The sequence below is a fragment of the Pleurodeles waltl genome, chromosome 1_1 (genome assembly GCF_031143425.1).
Source record: "Pleurodeles waltl isolate 20211129_DDA chromosome 1_1, aPleWal1.hap1.20221129, whole genome shotgun sequence".
Lineage (NCBI taxonomy): Eukaryota > Metazoa > Chordata > Amphibia > Caudata > Salamandridae > Pleurodeles > Pleurodeles waltl.
Genome location: NC_090436.1, coordinates 241,407,119 through 241,428,955, shown reverse-complemented (window position 1 = coordinate 241,428,955; position 21,837 = coordinate 241,407,119). Strand labels below are relative to the sequence as shown.

At 44.5% G+C, this 21,837-nt stretch overlaps 1 protein-coding gene across 2 annotated transcripts in view; it reads right to left on the bottom strand.

The window, feature by feature from the left end:
- C7 (complement C7) overlaps nucleotides 1-21,837 on the bottom strand; it is a 304,122-nt gene that overhangs the window by 11,032 nt on the left and 271,253 nt on the right. For both annotated transcript variants that reach the window (XM_069221437.1, XM_069221440.1), the window contains exons 16-17: nucleotides 3,547-3,643; nucleotides 505-689 (exon numbers count right to left, since the gene is read on the bottom strand). In XM_069221437.1, coding sequence (XP_069077538.1) covers nucleotides 505-689; nucleotides 3,547-3,643 — 282 coding nt within the window. The remainder of the gene's footprint in view (nucleotides 1-504; nucleotides 690-3,546; nucleotides 3,644-21,837) is intronic.

Genomic DNA, 21,837 nt, shown 5'->3' with positions numbered 1-21,837 from the left:
AAAAACACGAGAAAACAAATGTTTTCTTTTACAACCCAGTCCACACATTCATCGCTCCGTCACTGCCTTTATGGTAATTACTTCTGATCAATTAATTAATTAGTTAATTAGCCCGTGAGCTAAATCACATGCAATTAAAATCCTAATTACATTAAGTTTACAGTTCGCGTTGCATTTACTAGGAGGGAGTGGCACGCGGGAACATAAAAAGCGAGGCAGCATTTGATTCGTGCAACCATTCTGCAACATAAACAATAGTATGTGATGGGATAAGTTATTTCCGGATGTGAACTTTCCTTAATTTAGGCGCATTTAACGGGACTGAATTGTCTGCCTTTAACTTTTTTGGTACCTTGAAGTTTTATTTCTATTTTCGTAACAGCTGTAGAAAAACAAGCTCAATCATATTTGTAAGAGAGAAACTCACTTCTCTCTGCCACAGAACTGCTTTCATTAGGCCAGCTAATCCGGCTGCTCTCCATTAAATTATGGTAAGCGACATACCGTCACATTTCTCCCACAAATGACAGGCGCCACAGGACCGCTCTGTTGCTGCAGGTAGTTGGCAGCTGCTGTCATCTGTCACTGTGTATGTCCTCCCCAGGCACTGAAGCGCGAGCATCTTGCAGGCTGTGAGCGCTACGTGCTTCTGATTCCTTCCATCAATGGCACAGATGTCGAGTGATGACCTGGGATTGAGGAGTTAATGCAAATTGAAAACAATTGCAGCTATGTTCAGATTGCACATCCCTCCCCTGCTGCGTGCTATGCATCACCTGCTAAACGTGCTGCCCCATTCTTCTAATGCCCCTACAGCAGTGCTGTCCACAGGAGGCTAGAAACTTTGGGCACGGCCTGTTTATAAAGGTCATGACTTTGTTACTCCAGTCCTTTAGCCCAATTAAATATACATGTTGTAAAGGCTGAACATGTGGGATGTATCGTGCCCTAGTGGACCTACTGAAGACACCCCAGCTCTATAGGGACTACAGTGAAAATGTCCCCTCCAGTCACAATGTACAATTTTTACTCTTCCTTCCAACCACATAACAAAGTCAAAGAGTGTGAGGACTTTTCTTGGGGCCTTGAGCAGCCAAGGGTTGTTGGGCAGAACCTTGTGGGTGTACGGTTTTACTGCTGGTATCCCAGTTTCCCATGACCACAATAGATTTGAGCTTCCATTGGATAACAGTGTTACTTCCTTTTAGTACTTGGCTCTCCCACAGTAAGGACCCATCAAAGGTCTGAATAGCATTTTGAGGGAGCGATTAGCTCAGATACAGTATGAGTAGTAAAAGGCACTCCAATACAGAGGTTCACTCAGTACTTTTTCTTAAAGGAGAAAAATACCTTTGTATATCAGGTACTGTTAGAAAGTCTAACAGGTATGCAACTATGACAAAGATACACAGAGAAAGCCAGAAGGTGCTACAACCTTCCTGAACACAATACTAACCCATCTCAGAAATACCTCATCATATGACAGCAGTGCTTAATTTGTAAAAAATGAATTCCCATGGCCCAAAATATTTCATAGGAGTCCACTAGAGCTGTCGGTGTCTAAACTGCTCCCAGCTATGCCAAATGCCAGTGACAGCCATAACTATCTGCTAGTTAAAAAAAAAAAAAAACATTTAAAGGACCAATGAGGAATTGTGCTAAACAAAAATAGGCACACAGTGCCACCATGTGGTGGAAACATACGCACCAGTGTTTAGAAAAAGCTACTGGTGCTGAGAACCGGCAAATACTGACACAAATTAAGCACTGTATGACAGTCATTTATTTCCTTATAAAAAAGAGCATAAATCATTTATTTTGTCTTTCTTCTTCTCTCGTACATTGAGAAACAAATAGGGTTCAATCCACAAAGGTATTTATTAGTATATGAAGTAGTCTGCATTCTCATAAATGCCTTTGTGAATTGACTCCAAAACCTTTAATATGGGAACAATCAGGGCACATCACATTTCATATTCATATACGTCTATTTCAACTAGAAAGGACTCTGTCCTCTTTTAACTTTTTCTGATTGGGAGTCAGACATTTTGGGACGATTCACAATGGCATTTATCGTCGTGTAAAACAGTACTCCTGTAGTACTACTGCACATACTCATAAATACACTTGTGAAATGACCATGAAACATCTACCATGGAACTATTCAAGGAATATTCATATATAATTGCAAATAGAAAGGACTTTTACTAATTGGGAGTTGGGCATTTCAAGGCTAAATCAAATAATTATTTATGAGTATGGGAAATACTACTTTATGTACTCATACATGCGTTTGTGATTTGGCCCCATAGTGTTTGGATGAATGACACAATATTTGTACATAGGAATCACAGTGTGAAAGTATTGATTTTGGGTGTGTCTGTTTACTTGAAAGCACAGATGTGCAAGTGGCTATCAGCGGATATGTGTTGATGGGCCAGTCCTATATCCACTCATACATAACATATGCTCAATAATAATAATTCCTGGAAAACGATTTATAGGTTTATTATTCTAGTTTTCTCTTCTCACACCAGCTCTGGCTACATCTTGTCTCACACGCTTTACCCTCCCTTACATGTTCCTTCCGTCTTTCATGACTCTTTTAGGTTTCCTGTTGCACTCAAGCACTTTCACAGTTTTGCACTGTCTGACTCACACAAATAACCTAAAAGACATGATTGAAGAGAAAATCCAGTGCAAGATCGTAGAGAAATCAATGCAGTGATGACTTCAAGGTGAGAGGATAAATGAATACTTAGTTGGGAAAAAGAAGCAAATGAAAGTTTTGGGCCGTTTACAATCTGTTGGGCTTTATGTTGATTCTTTGGTATTCCACGTAGTGAGAAGTCGCTCTGTAATATAATAGGTCACTGTAATCAGGAGGCACTATACCACCTCCTAAGTAAGAAAGACAGGTTCATTTCATTTCATACCTCTGTTCCACGAACCCACACCTGCCCCTTTATCCCAATCTTTCAGGCTTTTTCTCACCCCTGCTTTCTCGCTGTCATTGATCTTCCATCTTTCTTCCCTTGTGCTTTTCCCTTTCTATGCCTTTCTCTCGCTTGTCCTAAGTCAAAGTCTGATGATGAAAAAGAAGTCCCAGTTCTCAAAAATGAGTTAAGGTGGGCCCCATCTGCAACCACCGGCACAGATTAAAATCTGTATGCCTGACATGTCTCCATCTCAGATTTGGTGTATCTTCTCTCAAAACAACCAAATTCACAACATTGTGCTTTATTTATTTTGGCCTACTTGTGCTGCCCCATAAACATAATCAGCAAAGGTATTTACTTCAAATTGGATGTATAAAATATATTTCGGAAGCCACCACAAGGAAGCACATTTTGAAACCCATTCCATATTGTTAAAAAAGGTTTTGTGCAGATGAGAGCATTTAATTGACGGCTCTTAAGTTTCAGAAACTTGAAGTAATAAACAGTGGATTTATTTACCTGGGATGTTCACAAAAGGCAAACCAATTGTCAGAAAGTGGTATTTGGCTTACCTAGTTGGACGTGTAGTAAAAAAAAAAAAAATTACCCGCATTCTGAAGGCATTTTACAGATACAAGTCGATTTTTGGGGCTTCTCCCATGGCTGGCAGCTTGGTGTAAGCGGGTCAGGATCCACCACAGGAGCTACATCATAAAAGATCAAGAAAGAGCCATTATCAACAACATAATGTGGATGATTTACAGATCATTGCCCTATAATCAGGGGCACTGGATCTGGACAGCAATGGAAGACGAAATTGTGTGTCATGAGTGGCTAAATTATGCGGCAAGGAAGGGTAAATTGTGTGCCATATTATGAAAGGCAAATTATACAGCACAATTTGCAGCTTTAGTGTTCAGCTTTTATGATATTTTAACATAAAATGATAAAAAAGAGAATCCAAAGTTATAAAGCAGTACAATCTACATACATTCAACTGATCCTGTTCAGGCAGTTTTCAGCAACTAATGTTTTTGTATGGCATGCAAGCACAGGATCCCAATTTTATTAGCACTGTCCATGTGCCTCCCAGAGTAGACTAGTTTAAAAAGTATACGGTATTGCACTGACCATAAAACAAGCGTATCTGTACATTAGGGCCCTCTTTATGAGTTGCGTGGTGCTGGTGGGGTGCAAATTCTGCCCCTGCAGTTACCGGTACAGTGAGGTAAAGCCCTGTAGTGTTGTACAGTTATGAGCTAATCTCCAAGGAATGGGTAATACCTTTGCAACATTGGCTGCACTGGACGTAAACCCACACATAATTCCAATTCCATGGGGTTTAAAGACCTAATTTTCTGCCTCCTCTGAGAAGGTGGTTAATTGTAACACGGACTCCTGTGGAGGGAGGAAGGTGTCTGGCAAAGGTAGCTGAGAGAAGGGGAAGAACTGTGCTGGTATAAGGGAGATTTGCATGCTTCCCCTTACCAGAAAAGAAGTTTGGGTGGGGGCAGGGGACAAAGCTGTTGCAAACAAAGCAGAAAACATTTTATCCACCGGTTTCGGGTCTGGTGTTTCCGCATTCAGGAAAACCAGGTGCAAAAACACCAAGGCAGTCATGACTGGGTGGCGCAGAATTCCATATGGGAATTTCGCTGTTCCCAACAGTAAATGACGACCTATTTGTGAAAAAATCATGCGGCTCATTTATTCCACCTTTTCCAGTTATGTTCTGAGACTTGTTTTGAGTTTCAGGTTACGCAGGGTTGACAGTGAAGGCCTTTGGAAGCAGTGGCTTCCACTAAGAAACGGTCCCTCAGAGCAGTGCAAGACTCTTCTTATTCGTTGTATGGGGACCTCATTGGGGAGCATCTTATGAATCATGGGATCGGACCTTGGGGGATGCAGATGTTCTGAGTTCTTCAAATTGTAATCGCTTTAATCAAATAACCACTGCATTGAGATCAGTTTGTAATGTAAGCACGAGTTTGTATGACTTGTGACTCAAGACCTTTTCATGACCAATAAATAAGTCATTCTTTCTAGCATCTTTGAATTACTTTTAAGTTTTTACAGTTTTTGTTTCCTGCTAAAGACTATCATGAGATAAAGCTAAGTCATCATTCCGGCCCGTTTACACCGTCTGGGAAACATTGTCGTCCATTTAAATGCCTGGGTACAGCAGGGTAACCAGCAAACATGTTCAGAACACCAGACGCAGCACAGCTCTCCATCTGCAGCCTATTTAATAGCAGTAATCCATTTGGAATAGAAGTATTTTTGTGAAAATCTGCAAACTATGCAACAAATAATGTATTATATTGCAAGCTCAATAAAGTCTTACACAGGAGTACCAATGTATAACCAGATGTAAAGTATGTTTATCCAGTGCTCTGTCTGTACTAAACCATAACAGCTAAATTATAGCCTGGGGCTAAAGGAAATCGCCACATCAAAGCGATAGGCAAAGTTTAGGGAACGATTTCCGGCCTGAAGGTTGGGCTGTACTTTAACAGCACTCAAATTCCAGTCAATATTTATACCATGAACTACACTTCAGCTTCTATAACGAGTACCAACCTCATTCTAAAGAGGCTGGTTACAGAAAATCCTGGCCCCGCCGGAAATAAAAGAACAGCCAATCCATAGACCCGTTGCCTTTCACCCCGAGAGTTTGGCTGATGAAAGCAGCGGCAATCTTCATGCGCTACTCAAGAAGAAAATCAGGAATTATCGACCCAGGAATTATGATCCTATTTGTAATCCCCTGGCAGCACTGTCCCCAAAGTTCCCGGTACCCCTGGTGTCAGTAATTCCAGGGGAAGAGTCAGCATGCATACCATTAGCACCTATGTGATAAAAACAGACCCCAGAGCCCCACCCTGACAACAGCAGGTTCCCATTCTGTACTGTAATGAAGTACACCAGCTCATCTCCAGCCTTTTCTTTCTTTCAAAACATAGCAGGGTAGGACTGGAGACACGATTCCCTGTAAAGTTTTATATCATATTTTGTGTTCCTTTTTAAAATTGTAAGAGAGATGCAAACGTGTACGCATTGGTTTAATTATTTTGTTGTGAGTTGTGCACCACTTCGCTCATCAGAGTCATAAGGGTACCTTTGCTAAATTCTGATCTATAAACTGGAGCAGCATGTGGGCCTGACCGGGTCTGGAGTCTTGTTCATGTTAAAATATCTTCATTAGCACAGTGTACCATTAGCAAATCTAGCTTACTCCTCTAACTTTACAATTGGCTTAGTAGGGTCGAATTCTAAAGTTCTAAGATGCGCATCATTGAAACAAGACAATGACGTCGCAGCCCACATTAGGTTTGCTGTCTTCAAATGATGCAAAAGTGCTGTAAATTGTGAGGTAAATTGGAAGGAATGTTGTGGTATACTCCTGCCCCTTAACGGAGAATCAATGATCATTGACTTTATCCCTATGATGATGGGTTAAAAACGAACCAGGTCATGAGTGTTAAAATTAAGCATGGAAAGAAATGTCTGTGGATTTTAGACAATCAGATTCAAGCAACGAAAAAATAATTCATAGACGACAAGAAATGCCTAATAAGAAAAATCCTGGGATCAACACTGAATCATGTTTGCAGCAATTGTTCGTAATTCCTTGCATTACTAAGCACTTATCCATGCTGGACTTCCATATATTTCTAAATGTTTGTCTCCTATGCCCATACGCTTTTTGCTTCATTTAAACACATTTAATTCCATCAACTCTAATTTTGTGCATAAGGAACATATATACATATAATAATATGAAAACAATGAATTCATAGAATATATATAGTATATATATTTAAGGTACGCTGGTTTGCATCAATGGGACAACCAAACGTATTTTAAATCAAATACGTATTCTAAGAACATAAAAAGAAGTGATACTAGGATAACATCATGTTTAGTATAATATTGTTAGAAACTTGTGATGGATTGGAGGCAATTGTGTGTGGTGGAAAATAATAGAAAATACTTCATTTTCAGCATTCAATAATATTACCACAGAAATATATTATAAAGACCACCAATGGTGGATGGAGACGAATGATGCCAGACACCCTTTTATAAAGGGCTTGTTCATACTTAAACACTATCTTCTGATGCCTGTTTTTGAACTTCAGGTTTTGGATTTATCCCCCAGCAAAGATGTGTCATCGCTCACAGTGTTGTTAAATGAGAGTCACCTCAGGGGTAGTCTGAACCCTGAGTCAGGGATCATCCTCTGCTGGCTTCTCTTAGCAACTTCCAATTACTGATGAAGTGCATCATTTTCCACCTGTTGCTTCTTCTCCGCCAGTCCTGCTAATTCCTACAATGTGAAGCCTTTTGTGGGCATACAACCAAATGCACCTGAGTTAGTGTGCGAAGGTGATTCAACTCGTACAGTGTGCATCATGGAGAGGTTGCAACAAAACCTAATGCAAATTGAAAATCTTGGACTAAGCAAGGTATGCTAGGTCAATGGATGTTGTTGTCCTCTTTAAAGAAGTGTGAGGCTGTGTCATTAAATATCAACTTGAATTTGCCAGCATCCATTAGGCGTGCATGATTTGTGGTGCATGCTTCTTAGCCAAATTCCATCCTTTACTGCTGGACTCTGCCAAAAAACACACAAAATCCCTGCTCAAAGCCAACCTAACCTGGCCAGACACACACTACTACCAGAAGCTCGTTTTAAATAAATTTCAACTTTTTACAGGAATACCACATTATTTATATTAATTCTTGTATCGTGAATTATATTTTATTTTTAGACAAGGCTGCATTCTTTTCTTAAGTGTTTTTAGTGACAGGGTGACATATTCTGCTAATGAGATTCATGCCAAAAGTCCAGGCATACTACAGATGAAGATCACAGACATACAACAAAGTTAAGTTAAAGTCACCATAATGACTCAATAAACATATGCATAAGAACATTTACTTAACTTTATGCCCACACTCCTTGCACCATGCATAGTTATAAGAACACACATACTCACATCTGGCGTGAAAAAGGGACAACACTTTGAAGAGCATAACTTAGAAGGCAGCCCCATCCAAGCACACTTTCAGAAAAGATGCCCACATATGCATGTCACATTAGCAACACAAAATAAACAGTATAGCCACTTCAAACATACTTACATACGCACATGTACACAGGCCTATAACACCACCAAATTCCACACTTGGTGTGAGATACAAATTACACATGGGACAAAATTGAGTATGTGGCATAGATGAAAGAGTAAAATACACTAATTGTAGATAAAACAGAGGCCAACAACACGCAAAAAACATCGGACACTGCCACCAATGTTCATCACACTCAGCCTGCATATTCAAAAGGCAAGTGGACACACTAGGCACCATGCCCATCATGAGACAAAAAAAACACTAGAGTATGATGGAGCAGCATTCTACAGGCCTCCACTTAATAGATGTATTCAAATACCCTTGTAACACTGTAGGTGGATAGAGCCTCGATCCCTGTAGGTTACAACTTCCACCTACCTACCCATCTCTACTGAAGCAGGACATATTGGGTGAATTTCTTACAAACAACTCCCACCGAACCACAAAAAGCCACTTATATGGAGGCAATTGTGTGGCTTGCAATGTCCAGGTGTTAGAAACTAGCATTTAAAGAATAAACACACAAATCTGAAACCCCCACAACACCATGCAGGAGACTGCACCAAGTTCGGATGAAGGAGGAACCAAGGGCACAAGGAGTCATGTCTAAAATAATTACTAACATCTTCATGTTAAGCAATGCCAGCACCTGCACACACCCCCAATCCAAACTTCAAAGTTGTGAATCAAAACTTGAAAATTAAAATTACCATGGAAGTAACTGAAGGTTTTTCATGCCATAGCCACACTGGAGGGAGAGAAATGCTGCCCAGGGCACCTTCTAACTACACTCAGCAGACCCCACACCAAAACCCATACTCATGAACTCAAGTAAGTTTACATGCGGAATGAAATTGCCCTTTTCCACTCATTTGTGTTGTCTCAATTACAGTTGTACTGATGAGTCAAATTAACATAACCCTTGTGTTAACGTTCCTACTCTGTATGCTCCCAGTGTTTTGTAAAATAGCTTCAAACCTGCGAATTCTCTCTTTTTTAATTACAAATTCCTCTGCACATTTCGATATTGACAAGTTTACTCTTGCCAGCATGAACAAAATGCTCTGAGGTTTAGTAGCATTAGCGCTCGCCCCCTCGATAGTAAAAAGATAATGACAATTTGCTAATTTTACATCTTCCATTATCTCGCTACACTTAGCTTTACAGCATCCCCTTAGTTTCAGCCCATGACAAAGCAAGCCCAGTACAATCCCTAGCTATTATCTTGCAGCTGTTCTACAATTTCAAAACAAAGAGCAATGCGTCAAGAAGTCACTTGAATACATTTTATGCATATTAAATGGTTGCAAAGCAATCTGAAAAATCATGGAATGTGAAGCAGGGCTGCAAAATATTTCATTGTAAAAGTGATATATTTCTATTTAATTTGTCTGATTTGGTTTAACAGCTAGCGACAATGTGTTGGAGATTATTCCATATCCACTTATTATGGTAAAACCATCGGGAATTCGACTGGCAGCATGTGAAGAAAGAGGTCAATGTTCTGATGTGAATTGTGACTAGGCTTCTACACCGCCTAAACAGTACAGTATGTGCAGCGCTTGGAACCTACGCTGACGTAAAATAACTAATCATAGAAATGACATTGAAATGACCTCAGCCGTACGGTTTTAGGTTCAGATGGCTACCTCTCCCTTATCGAGCCAAGAACTGTGGCGTTCTGTAACTAGCATGGTAGGGCACCATTATCTTTATGTTTTTCTGTGTCCATTTTTATGTTTTTTTAAACAGGTAATTACTGTGGAGGAGTCCTGACTATAGGGGATTATAGGATGCCTAGGGGTTAAGCTGTGGCCCTCTTGAAATGCTAGTCACACTAGATTTGGTATTAATTCGTGATCATTCCTGCTATATGAAGCCTAGAAACAGTGTATGGAGCGACAAGGGGTTCATGGGGACGTCACATAGGCCCTTCCATCTGATACAGTTAATTAATTTGCACCAAATTTCATGGATATTGTGAAGATATCTGAGGATTACAAAAAAGTACTGAGAATGATCCAAACACTTTCATAAAATCAACACAACTTGCATATGTTAGCTGTCATGGAGCTAGCAACAGCACTTGTCTCCTTGCTACAATACACACTCTTTAAACAGAAAATATTACACAGAACACACATATATTCAACACAGCAGAGATAAGCTGTATTATTGATGCCCACAAAACATGCCACAAAGACACATCGGACACAAATAACTGTCTGGCAACGCAAATGTTACAGACCTAAGACATTCTTAAGCACATCGTAAAAGCGTTTAACCTCAACTCCAAAGACCATAATCATAAATGCTGAACTTAATGAATAAAACCATGCCACCCAACCTAGAGACGTACCCGAACATAATAGCCAATACACAGCATCACAGAATGACCCGGCTTAAGCAGTGGAACCAAAGAACCATGTTAAAAGGCACCGAGATAACAGTCACAAGGTCATACTTAGGGTAGATGTGTGCACTACAATTACCAATAACGTAATGCACCTGAAAATGTCTGCATAGTGAGTCATTCATACGTTGATGCATTTCAGTAAATTTTGATTGTGTTGTGATAACATATCAAATTTCTAACTATTGGAAGATGTTTTTATATGAGAGCTATCTGCAAAATGCATTCTATAGTTTTGTGATTTCTAAAAATACCTTAGGACCTCATTACGAGTCTGGTGGACAGTAGACTGCCACACTCGCGGATCACGGTCGGACTGCCACCAATACGGCGGTCTGAGAGCCTCATCACAACCCTGGTGGTCGGGCTGCCAGGGAACCGCCAGCTCCGCCTGCATTGGAGATCCCGGCCGTCTGGAGGTGGGGGTGGTCCTAATCTATCAGGGTACCACTGCCATAAAAAGGCTGGAGGAGAACGGATGCAGGGCATCCCAGGGGGGCCCCTGCACTGCCCATGCACTTGACATGGGCAGTGCAGGGGCCCCCCTCGTCACCACCATCTTAATGTTCACTGTCTGCTTTTCAGACAGTGAACATTGCAAGGGTGCTGGTGTACCCTCCGCACCACAGCATTGCCGCCGGCTTGATTGCGAATCAGAGACAATGCTGTAGGCCGTTTCCTGCTAGGCCAGTGGGAGGAAACTCAGGTTTCCGCCCACTGACCTAGCGGTAAACTATTAATGGGGCCGGCGGGAAGGTAGCCTGTGTGGCGGCAACCTCCCAGTTGGAAGTTTGGCAGATGGTGTAAACCACCCGCCAAACTCATAATGAGCCCCATAATGTCTGATGACATGTCTTGGACTACACATAAAGAATCATATTTGTTTACTCTAGGATATGGTTGGTAAGTTTCTAAGTAAATTATGATTGCATGGTTGTCTTATTAAATACATTTTGATCAGTGGTGATGGATGGAAGTGGTAATGGAAGCAGATTGCATCTTGATGGGAACACACTGGTAAATCCTAAATTGTATAGGATTTGCGAGACAATACCAATATTTTGTTGTTATCATCTATCAACCAAACAATGTGATAAGGTTGTTGATGTGTGAAGACTGATGTATGTGTAATTTTTCGCTATATATCTCCCACCATACTGCATCCTGAACAATGCTAAACTGGCCCCATTGTATTTGGAGGGGACCACTCCTACTATTCAAGACAGCAAAGAATGGTTAAAGTAGCAGACAGAAAACCCTAGAGGGGTACCCACAAATCCATAATTCAAGATTTCGCTGTTTAACTTGTTGAGTAAAATGGACAATAATGAAGGCTGCCAGGTGGTGTACTGCAGACAAAGGAATAAAAGAAATGCATATGGAGAAAAATATCTAATTAAGCCATTATAATTATATCCTGTACAAATAAAGAAGGCAGCAAGGAAAAACACATGTTGGAAGACAGAATAACAACATGTAAAGAAATGGCTCCCTGTTGCAGTTACCCCCCACTTTTTGCCTGATACTGATGCTGACTTGACTGAGAAGTGTGCTGGGACCCTGCTAACCAGGCCCCAGCACCAGTGTTCTTTCACCTAAAATGTACCATTGTCTCCACAATTGGCACAACCCTGGCACCCAAGTAAGTCCCTTGTAAGTGGTACCCCTGGTACCAAGGGCCCTGATGCCAGGGAAGGTCTCTAAGGGCTGCAGCATGTCTTATGCCACCCTAGGGACCCCTCACCCAGCACAGACACACTGCTTGCCAGCTTGTGTGTGCTGGTGGGGAGATAAAGACTAAGTCGACATGGCACTCCCCTCAGGGTGCCATGCCAACCTCACACTGCCTATGGCATAGGTAAGTCACCCCTCTAGCAGGCCTTAAAGCCCTAAGGCAGGGTGCACTATACCACAGGTGAGGGCATAGGTGCATGAGCACTATGCCCCTACAGTGTCTAAGCAAAACCTTAGACATTGTAAGTGCAGGGTAGCCATAAGAGTATATGGGCTGGGAGTCTGTCAAAAACAAACTCCACAGCTCCATAATGGCTACACTGAATACTGGGAAGTTTAGTATCAAACTTCTCAGAATAATAAACCCACACTGATGCCAGTGTTGGATTTATTAAAAAATGCACACAGAGGGCATCTTAGAGATACCCCCTGTATTTTACCCAATTGTTCAGTGCAGGACTGACTGGTCTGTGCCAGCCTGCTGCTGAGAGACGAGTTTCTGACCTCATGCGGTGAGAGCCTTTGTGCTCTCTGAGGACAGAAACAAAGCCTGCTCTGGGTGGAGGTGCTTCACACCTCCCCCCTGCAGGAACTGTAACACCTAGCAGTGAGCTTCAAAGGCTCAAGCTTCGTGTTACAATGCCCCAGGGCACTCCAGCTAGTGGAGATGCCCGCCCCCTGGACACAGCCCCCACTTTTGGCGGCAAGTCCAGGAGAGATAATGAGAAAAACAAGGAGGAGTCACTGGCCAGTCAGGACAGCCCATAAGGTGTCCTGAGCTGAGGTGACTCTGACTTTTAGAAATCCTCCATCTTGCAGATGGAGGATTCCCCCAATAGGGATAGGATTGTGACCCACTCCCCTTGGGAGGAGGCACAAAGAGGGTGTACCCACCCTCAGGGCTAGTAGCCATTGGCTACTAACCCCCCAGACCTAAACACGCCCTTAAATTTAGTATTTAAGGGCTTCCCTGAACCTAAGAATTTAGATCCCTGAAACCTACAAGAAGAAGAAGACTGCTGAGCTGAAAAACCCCTGCAGAGGAAGAACAGAAGACACCAACTGCTTTGGCCCCAGTCCTACCGGCCTGTCTCCTGCCTTCCAAAGAACCCTGCTCCAGCGACGCTTTCCAAAGGACCAGCGACCTCTGAATCCTCAGAGGACTGCCCTGCTTCACGCAAAACAAGGAACTCCCGAGGACAGCGGCCCTGCTCCAAAAGAACTGCAACTTTGTTTCAAGGAGCAGACTTAAAGACCCCTGCAACTCCCCGCAAGAAGCGTGAGACTTGCAACACTGCACCCGGCGACCCCGACTCGACTGGTGGAGAACCAACACCTCAGGGAGGACCCTCCGGCGACTCCGAGACCGTGAGTAACCAAAGTTGTCCCCCCTGAGCCCCCACAGCGACGCCTGCAGAGGGAATCCCGAGGCTCCCCCTGACCGCGACTGCCTGAACTCCATTTCCCGACAGCTGGAAAAGACCCTGCACCCGCAGCCCCCAGCACCTAAAGGAACGGAACTCCTGTGCAGGAGTGACCCCCAGGAGGCCCTCTCCCTTGCCCAGGTGGTGGCTACCCCGAGGAGCCCCCCCCCCTTGCCTGCCTGCGACGCTGAAGAGATCCCTTGATCTCTCATTGAACATCATTGAAAACCCGACACATGTTTGCACACTGCACCCGGCTGCCCCCGCGCTGCTGAGGGTGTACTTTTTGTGTTGACTTGTGTCCCCCCCGGTGCCCTACAAAAACCCCCTGGTCTGCCCTCCGAAGACGCGGGTACTTACCTGCTGGCAGACCGGAACCGGGGCACCCCCTTCTCTCCATTGAAGCCTATGTGTTTTGGGCACCTCTTTGACCTCTGCACCTGACCGGCCCTGAGCTGCTGGTGTGGTAACTTTGGGGTTGATCTGAACCCCCAACGGTGGGCTACCTTGGACCCAAACCTGAGACTTGTAAGTGATTTACTTACCTGACAAAACTAACAAAATCTTACCTCCCCCAGGAACTGTGAAAATTGCAGTGTCCACTTTTAAAACAGCTGATTGTGTTTTATGTAAAAAGTATACATGCTAATGTAATGATTTAAAGTTCCTAAAGTACTTACCTGCAATACCTTTCAAATGAGATATTACATGTAGAATTTGAACCTGTGGTTCTTAAAATAAACTAAAAAAATATATTTTTCTATAACAAAACCTATTGGCTTGGATTTGTCTCTGAGTGTGTGTTCCTCATTTATTGCCTGTTTGTATGTACAACAAATGCTTAACACTACTCCTTTGATAAGCCTACTGCTCGACCACCCTACCACAAAATAGAGCATTAGTATTATCTCTTTTTGCCACTATCTTACCTCTAAGGGGAACCCTTGGACTCTGTGCATACTATTCCTTACTTTGAAATAGTGCATACAGAGCCAACTTCCTACATTGGTGGATCAGCGGTGGGGTACAAGACTTTGCATTTGCTGGACTACTCAGCCAATACCTGATCACACGACAAATTCCAAAAATTGTCATTAGAAATTGATTTTTGCAATTTGAACTATTTTTCTAAATTCTTAAAAGTCCTGCTAGGGCCTTGTGTTAGTCCCTGTTTAGCATTTCCTTTTAGAGTTTAAAAGTTTTGTGAAAGTTTGAATTAGAACCTAGAACTAGTTTTAGATTCTTAAAAAGTATTCAAACTTTTAGAAGCATAATGTCTAGTACAGAGATGAATGTGGTGGAACTCGACACCACCCCTTACCTCCATCTTAAGATGAGGGAGCTAAGGTCACTCTGTAAAATAAAGAAAATAACAATGGGCCCCAGACCTTCCAAACTACAGCTCCAGGAGCTGTTGGCAGAGTTTGAAAAGGCCAACCCCTCTGAGGATGACAACCCAGAGGATGATGATAGTGACTTGGAGGAGAATTCCCCCCTTCCAGTCCTAATTAGGGAGATCAGGGACCCTCAATCCCTGACTCCAAACATAATAGTCAGAGATGCTGCTTCCCTCACAGGAGGGGCCAGCACCTCTGGAATCACTGAGGATAGCCTCAGTGAAGATGACCTCCTGATAGCCAGGATGGCCAAAAGATTGGCTTTGGAGAGACAGCTCCTGGCCATAGAAAGGGAAAGACAAGAAATGGGCCTAGGTCCCATCAATGGTGGCAGCAACATAAATAGATCGCTAAAGGGATTGTAACTAAATATGAAGATGGTGATGACATCACCAAATGGTTCACAGCTTTTGAGAGGGCTTGTGTAACCAGAAAAGTAAGCAAATCTCACTGGGGTGCTCTCCTTTGGGAAATGTTCACTGCAAAGTGTAGGGATAGACTCCTCACACTCTCTGGAAAAGATGCAGAATCTTATGACCTCATGAAGGGTACCCTGATTGAGGGCTTTGGATTCTCCACTGAAGAGTATAGAATTAGATTCAGGGGGCTCAAAAATCCTCGAGCCAGACCTGGGTTGATTTTGTAGACTACTCAGTGAAAACATTGGATGGTTGGGTAACTGGAAATGAAGTGCATGACTATGTTGGGCTTTATAATTTGTTTATGAAAGAACACATTTTAAGTAACTGCTTCAATGAAAAGTTGCATCAGTATCTGGTAGACCTAGGACCAATTTCTCCCCAAGAATTGGGAAAGAAGGCGGACCATTGGGTCAAGACTAGGGTAACCAAAACTTCCACTGGGGGTGACCAAAAGAAAGGGGTTACAAAGACTCCCCAGGAGAAAGTGGGTGACACTAGAAACAAAGAAAAAGAGTCCTCTGTAGGCCCCCCAAAACCAGACCAGGTGGGTGGGCCCCGAGACACAACCCAAAACAAAGGTGGGTACCAGGGTAAGAACTGGGATGCCACTAAGGCATGGTGCCATAACTGTAGACAGACAGGGCACCACACCAAGGACACTTCTTGTCCCAAAAACAAACCCCCTAGCAAAATCCCAGGGGTGACCAGTGTAGCCATTGGGGATGACTCCTCAGATGAGGAGGTCTTCATAGCCTTCAACTGGAAAAAGGGTCCCACAGGTGAGTTGGAGATTCCAGAGGGAAGTAGACACTTCCACCACCTACTGGTGAATGGAATCCCAGCCACTGCCCTGAGAGACACTTGTGCCAGTCACACTATTGTGCATGACAGGCTGGTGTTCTCCAACCAGTACATCCCAGGGGGGATGGCTAGAGTAAGAGTTAGCCCAGACAGGGTCACTGATAGGCCTGTGGCTTTTGTGCCCATAGAAGTGGGTGGTACTTTTAGCTGGAGAAGGGTGGTAGTCAGTACAGACCTCCCCCTTGATTGTCTCCTTGGAAATGACTACCCAGAGGTTAGTCAGAGCCCAAGAGAGGAACTGGTCCAGTGCCAGTCCTCTCCCAAGGATTCTGAAGGTCCTGCCCCTGCAGTAACTGCAAGCAGGCCCCAGAAGAAAAAGAAAAGAAAACAGTGTAGGAAGGGTGGACAACCTTTAGCCAAGGTTCCAGCAAGCCAAGGAGATTCTGCTCCAGTAGGGGAGAACTCCAAAAGTGGCACTGGTAAAGTCCAGCCTGACCCACAAGAAGTCCTGGCTAGTCAGGCAACTGTTAAGCCTGAGTGGGTGGCTCCTCAGCTAACAGAAGAAAGAGTGGAAGAAGGGTGTTTACTACAAGATGTGGTAACCCCCCACTCTAATACAGCAGACAGGCACCCTGAACCCAAAGAAGCCTGTAACTTAGCCCCTTCCCTTGTAGGTGAAGAGCTAAAGGTGTGGTTCTGGGCACTGACAGCTGTCAGTGGCCTCTGCTGGGTGTTAGCCTTTATGGCTGCACTATCCTTGGCATGGTGGTCAGACCCCATGCCAAATAGCAAGTTAGGCCCCCTGACCCTGTTGGTCATGGTGGGGTTACTCCAGCTCTGGGTAACCTCTTTGGGTAAGATAGGGGTGACCCTGGCTAAGATAAGATTAGCAGAGGTGGATACCTCTAACCCCAAAATAGAGAGAATGGGTGGAGACATTAAAGACACAGACAAGAGGCAGTTCAGACTAGGTCCTATCACTGTGGAAGTGGGTCAGTTCCCCAGAGGGAATGACCTGAACAGGAGGATGTAAGGCAGGGTAGGCCCTGCAACAAACCAGCCTATTTCCTCTACTCTTCCTCGCCTGACAGACTAGGATGACTCTCCCAGCTTTGGCTGAGTCTCCTGGCCTGTGGGCTGGGGGGGGCTTGTGTAAAGAAATGGCTCCCTGTTGCAGTTACCCCCCACTTTTTGCCTGATACTGATGCTGACTTGACTGAGAAGTGTGCTGGGACCCTGCTAACCAGGCCCCAGCACCAGTGTTCTTTCACCTAAAATGTACCATTGTCTCCACAATTGGCACAACCCTGGCACCCAGGTAAGTCCCTTGTAAGTGGTACCCCTGGTACCAAGGGCCCTGATGCCAGGGAAGGTCTCTAAGGGCTGCAGCATGTCTTATGCCACCCTAGGGACCCCTCACCCAGCACAGACACACTGCTTGCCAGCTTGTGTGTGCTGGTGGGGAGAAAAAGACTAAGTCGACATGGCACTCCCCTCAGGGTGCCATGCCAACCTCACACTGCCTATGGCATAGGTAAGTCACCCCTCTAGCAGGCCTTAAAGCCCTAAGGCAGGGTGCACTATACCACAGGTGAGGGCATAGGTGCATGAGCACTATGCCCCTACAGTGTCTAAGCAAAACCTTAGACATTGTAAGTGCAGGGTAGCCATAAGAGTATATGGGCTGGGAGTCTGTCAAAAACGAACTCCACAGCTCCATAATGGCTACACTGAATACTGGGAAGTTTAGTATCAAACTTCTCAGAATAATAAACCCACACTGATGCCAGTGTTGGATTTATTAAAAAATGCACACAGAGGGCATCTTAGAGATACCCCCTGTATTTTACCCAATTGTTCAGTGCAGGACTGACTGGTCTGTGCCAGCCTGCTGCTGAGAGACGAGTTTCTGACCTCATGCGGTGAGAGCCTTTGTGCTCTCTGAGGACAGAAACAAAGCCTGCTCTGGGTGGAGGTGCTTCACACCTCCCCCCTGCAGGAACTGTAACACCTAGCAGTGAGCTTCAAAGGCTCAAGCTTCGTGTTACAATGCCCCAGGGCACTCCAGCTAGTGGAGATGCCCGCCCCCTGGACACAGCCCCCACTTTTGGCGGCAAGTCCAGGAGAGATAATGAGAAAAACAAGGAGGAGTCACTGGCCAGTCAGGACAGCCCATAAGGTGTCCTGAGCTGAGGTGACTCTGACTTTTAGAAATCCTCCTTCTTGCAGATGGAGGATTCCCCCAATAGGGATAGGATTGTGACCCCTTCCCCTTGGGAGGAGGCACAAAGAGGGTGTACCCACCCTCAGGGCTAGTAGCCATTGGCTACTAACCCCCCAGACCTAAACACGCCCTTAAATTTAGTAATTAAGGGCTTCCCTGAACCTAAGAATTTAGATTCCTGAAACCTACAAGAAGAAGAAGACTGCTGAGCTGAAAAACCCCTGCAGAGGAAGAACAGAAGACACCAACTGCTTTGGCCCCAGTCCTACCGGCCTGTCTCCTGCCTTCCAAAGAACCCTGTTCCAGCAACGCTTTCCAAAGGACCAGCGACCTCTGAATCCTCAGAGGACTGCCCTGCTTCACGCAAAACAAGGAACTCCCGAGGATAGCGGCCCTGCTCCAAAAGAACTGCCACTTTGTTTCAAGGAGCAGACATAAAGACCCCTGCAACTCCCCGCAAGAAGCGTGAGACTTGCAACACTGCACCCGGCGACCCCGACTCGACTGGTGGAGAACCAACACCTCAGGGAGGACCCTCCGGCGACTCCGAGACCGTGAGTAACCAAAGTTGTCCCCCCTGAGCCCCCACAGCGACGCCTGCAGAGGGAATCCCGAGGCTCCCCCTCACCGCGACTGCCTGAACTCCATTTCCCGACGGCTGGAAAAGACCCTGCACCCGCAGCCCCCAGCACCTAAAGGAACGGAACTCCTGTGCAGGAGTGACCCCCAGGAGGCCCTCTCCCTTGCCCAGGTGGTGGCTACCCCGAGGAGCCCCCCCCTTGCCTGCCTGCGACGCTGAAGAGATCCCTTGATCTCTCATTGAACATCATTGAAAACCCGACGCGTGTTTGCACACTGCACCCGGCCGCCCCCGCGCTGCTGAGGGTGTACGTTTTGTGTTGACTTGTGTCCCCCCCGGTGCCCTACAAAATCCCCCTGGTCTGCCCACCGAAGACGAGGGTACTTACCTGCTGGCAGACCGGAACCGGGGCACCCCCTTCTCTCCATTGAAGCCTATGGTGGTCATTCTAACCCGCGGTAGCACCGCCAACAGGCTGGCGGTGCACCGCTGGACATTCTGACCGCGGCGGTTCTGCCGCGGTCAGAAGCGGGAAACCGGCGGTCTGCCGCCGGTTTCCCGCTGCCCTGCAGAATCCCCCATGGCGGCGGAGCGCGCTCCGCCGCCATGGGGATTCTGACACCCCCTACCGCCATCCTGTTCCTGGCGGGACAGGATGGCGGTAGGGGGTGCCGCTGGGCCCCTGGGGGCCCCTGCAGTGCCCATGCCAATGGCATGGGCACTGCAGGGGCCCCCGTAAGAGGGCCCCAAAAAGAATTTCAGTGTCTGCCTAGCAGACACTGAAATTCGCGACAGGTGCTACTGCACCCGTCGCACTCCAGCAACTCTGCCGGCTCCATTCGGAGCCGGCTTCATCGTTGCTGGGTCTTTCCCGCTGTGCTGGCGGGCGGCCTTTTTGCGGTCGCCCGCCAGCACAGCGCGAAAGCCAGAATGGCCGCCGCGGTCTTGTGACCGCGGTGCGGTCATTTGGCGGTAACCGCATGGCGGGCGGCGACCGCCGCCCGCCGCGGTTATAATCAGGCCCTATGTGTTTTGGGCACCTCTTTGACCTCTGCACCTGACCGGCCCTGAGCTGCTGGTGTGGTAACTTTGGGGTTGATCTGAACCCCCAACGGTGGGCTACCTTGGACCCAAACCTGAGACTTGTAAGTGATTTACTTACCTGACAAAACTAACAAAAACTTACCTCCCCCAGGAACTGTGAAAATTGCACTGTGTCCACTTTTAAAACAGCTGATTGTGTTTTATGTAAAAAGTATACATGCTAATGTAATGATTTAAAGTTCCTAAAGTACTTACCTGCAATACCTTTCAAATGAGATATTACATGTAGAATTTGAACCTGTGGTTCTTAAAATAAACTAAGAAAATATATTTTTCTATAACAAAACCTATTGGCTTGGATTTGTCTCTGAGTGTGTGTTCCTCATTTATTGCCTGTGTGTATGTACAACAAATGCTTAACACTACTCCTTTGATAAGCCTACTGCTCGACCACCCTACCACAAAATAGAGCATTAGTATTATCTCTTTTTGCCACTATCTTACCTCTAAGGGGAACCCTTGGACTCTGTGCATACTATTCCTTACTTTGAAATAGTGCATACAGAGCCAACTTCCTACACAACACAACTGCGCATAAAAGAATGTGGGAAAGTATATGAGGTGGGGACCAACATGAAAACTGGCACAAAAGCAATGGCAGTCAAAAACACCATGAAGGGCTATTCACAAACTGCATTTTGTAGTATGTATTATAGTACTACAAACATATTACAAAATACTATTCAGGAACTTACATGCAGTAGTTGAGCATCTGCCACAACTAACTTTTTCTGTCTGGAGCTCTCAAGCACAAGTGCTGAGTCTCCGCACACGTAAGTACACATTTTATTAGTAAATGTTCGAGGGACAGAGGGGAGAGGCTGGAAAATGGGGAAAAACTTATGTCTAGTGGGGAGGGGATTAAGGAGTGAAATAGAGGAGTTAAGGGAGTTTTACGGAGGGGTGTAGGTAGGGTATGCAATTGAAAAATAAATTCCCACCTAAAAAAAATAAATTGTGTATAGAATTAAATCGCATCTTATTAACATGTAATCTACATTTATATTTAAATTAACATGGTTGTTGAGATATTTAAAAATTAAATAGTAAATATGTTTTATATATATATATATATATATATATATATATATATATATATATTGTGCCGTCCAAACATAAACACATAATAATGCGCTCTCAAGTAGATGCCTTCATAGCGTTTATTACTTGCATAACGTTTCGCCAGTGAAACCGGCTTGTTCACATAGTGATGCGCGCTGTTACATCAGTGTTGTATATTTCGATTTAAGGGAAATGGTAACTGGTTGCTAAGGACATCTCCCCTTAAGTAGGTGACGATCATATGACTGATTTATGTGTAAAGAGGTCTCTCATTTGGCCAAGTTCCTAATAGTCTGTCATTTATGTCATTGAACAGGGTCAAATGGTAATCAAGTTATCTTTATGGTCACGTAAGTAGTCTTGGGTATATGACAATGATATTATATTATTTTGTATACATGTTTAAAAAGGTTGCATCTATCCCTTAATCATGATGAGGTTATTCTTACTTGATATGTTTACACTGTGTGATATTGACATCGTGTTTTACTTTATACTCCTCTAAGATATAATTATAGTTAATTACATTTTTAACTATTTTAATTCATTTAGTTTAATTTAACATTATTTCCTTTGAAACTTTATTTTAGGTTCCTAA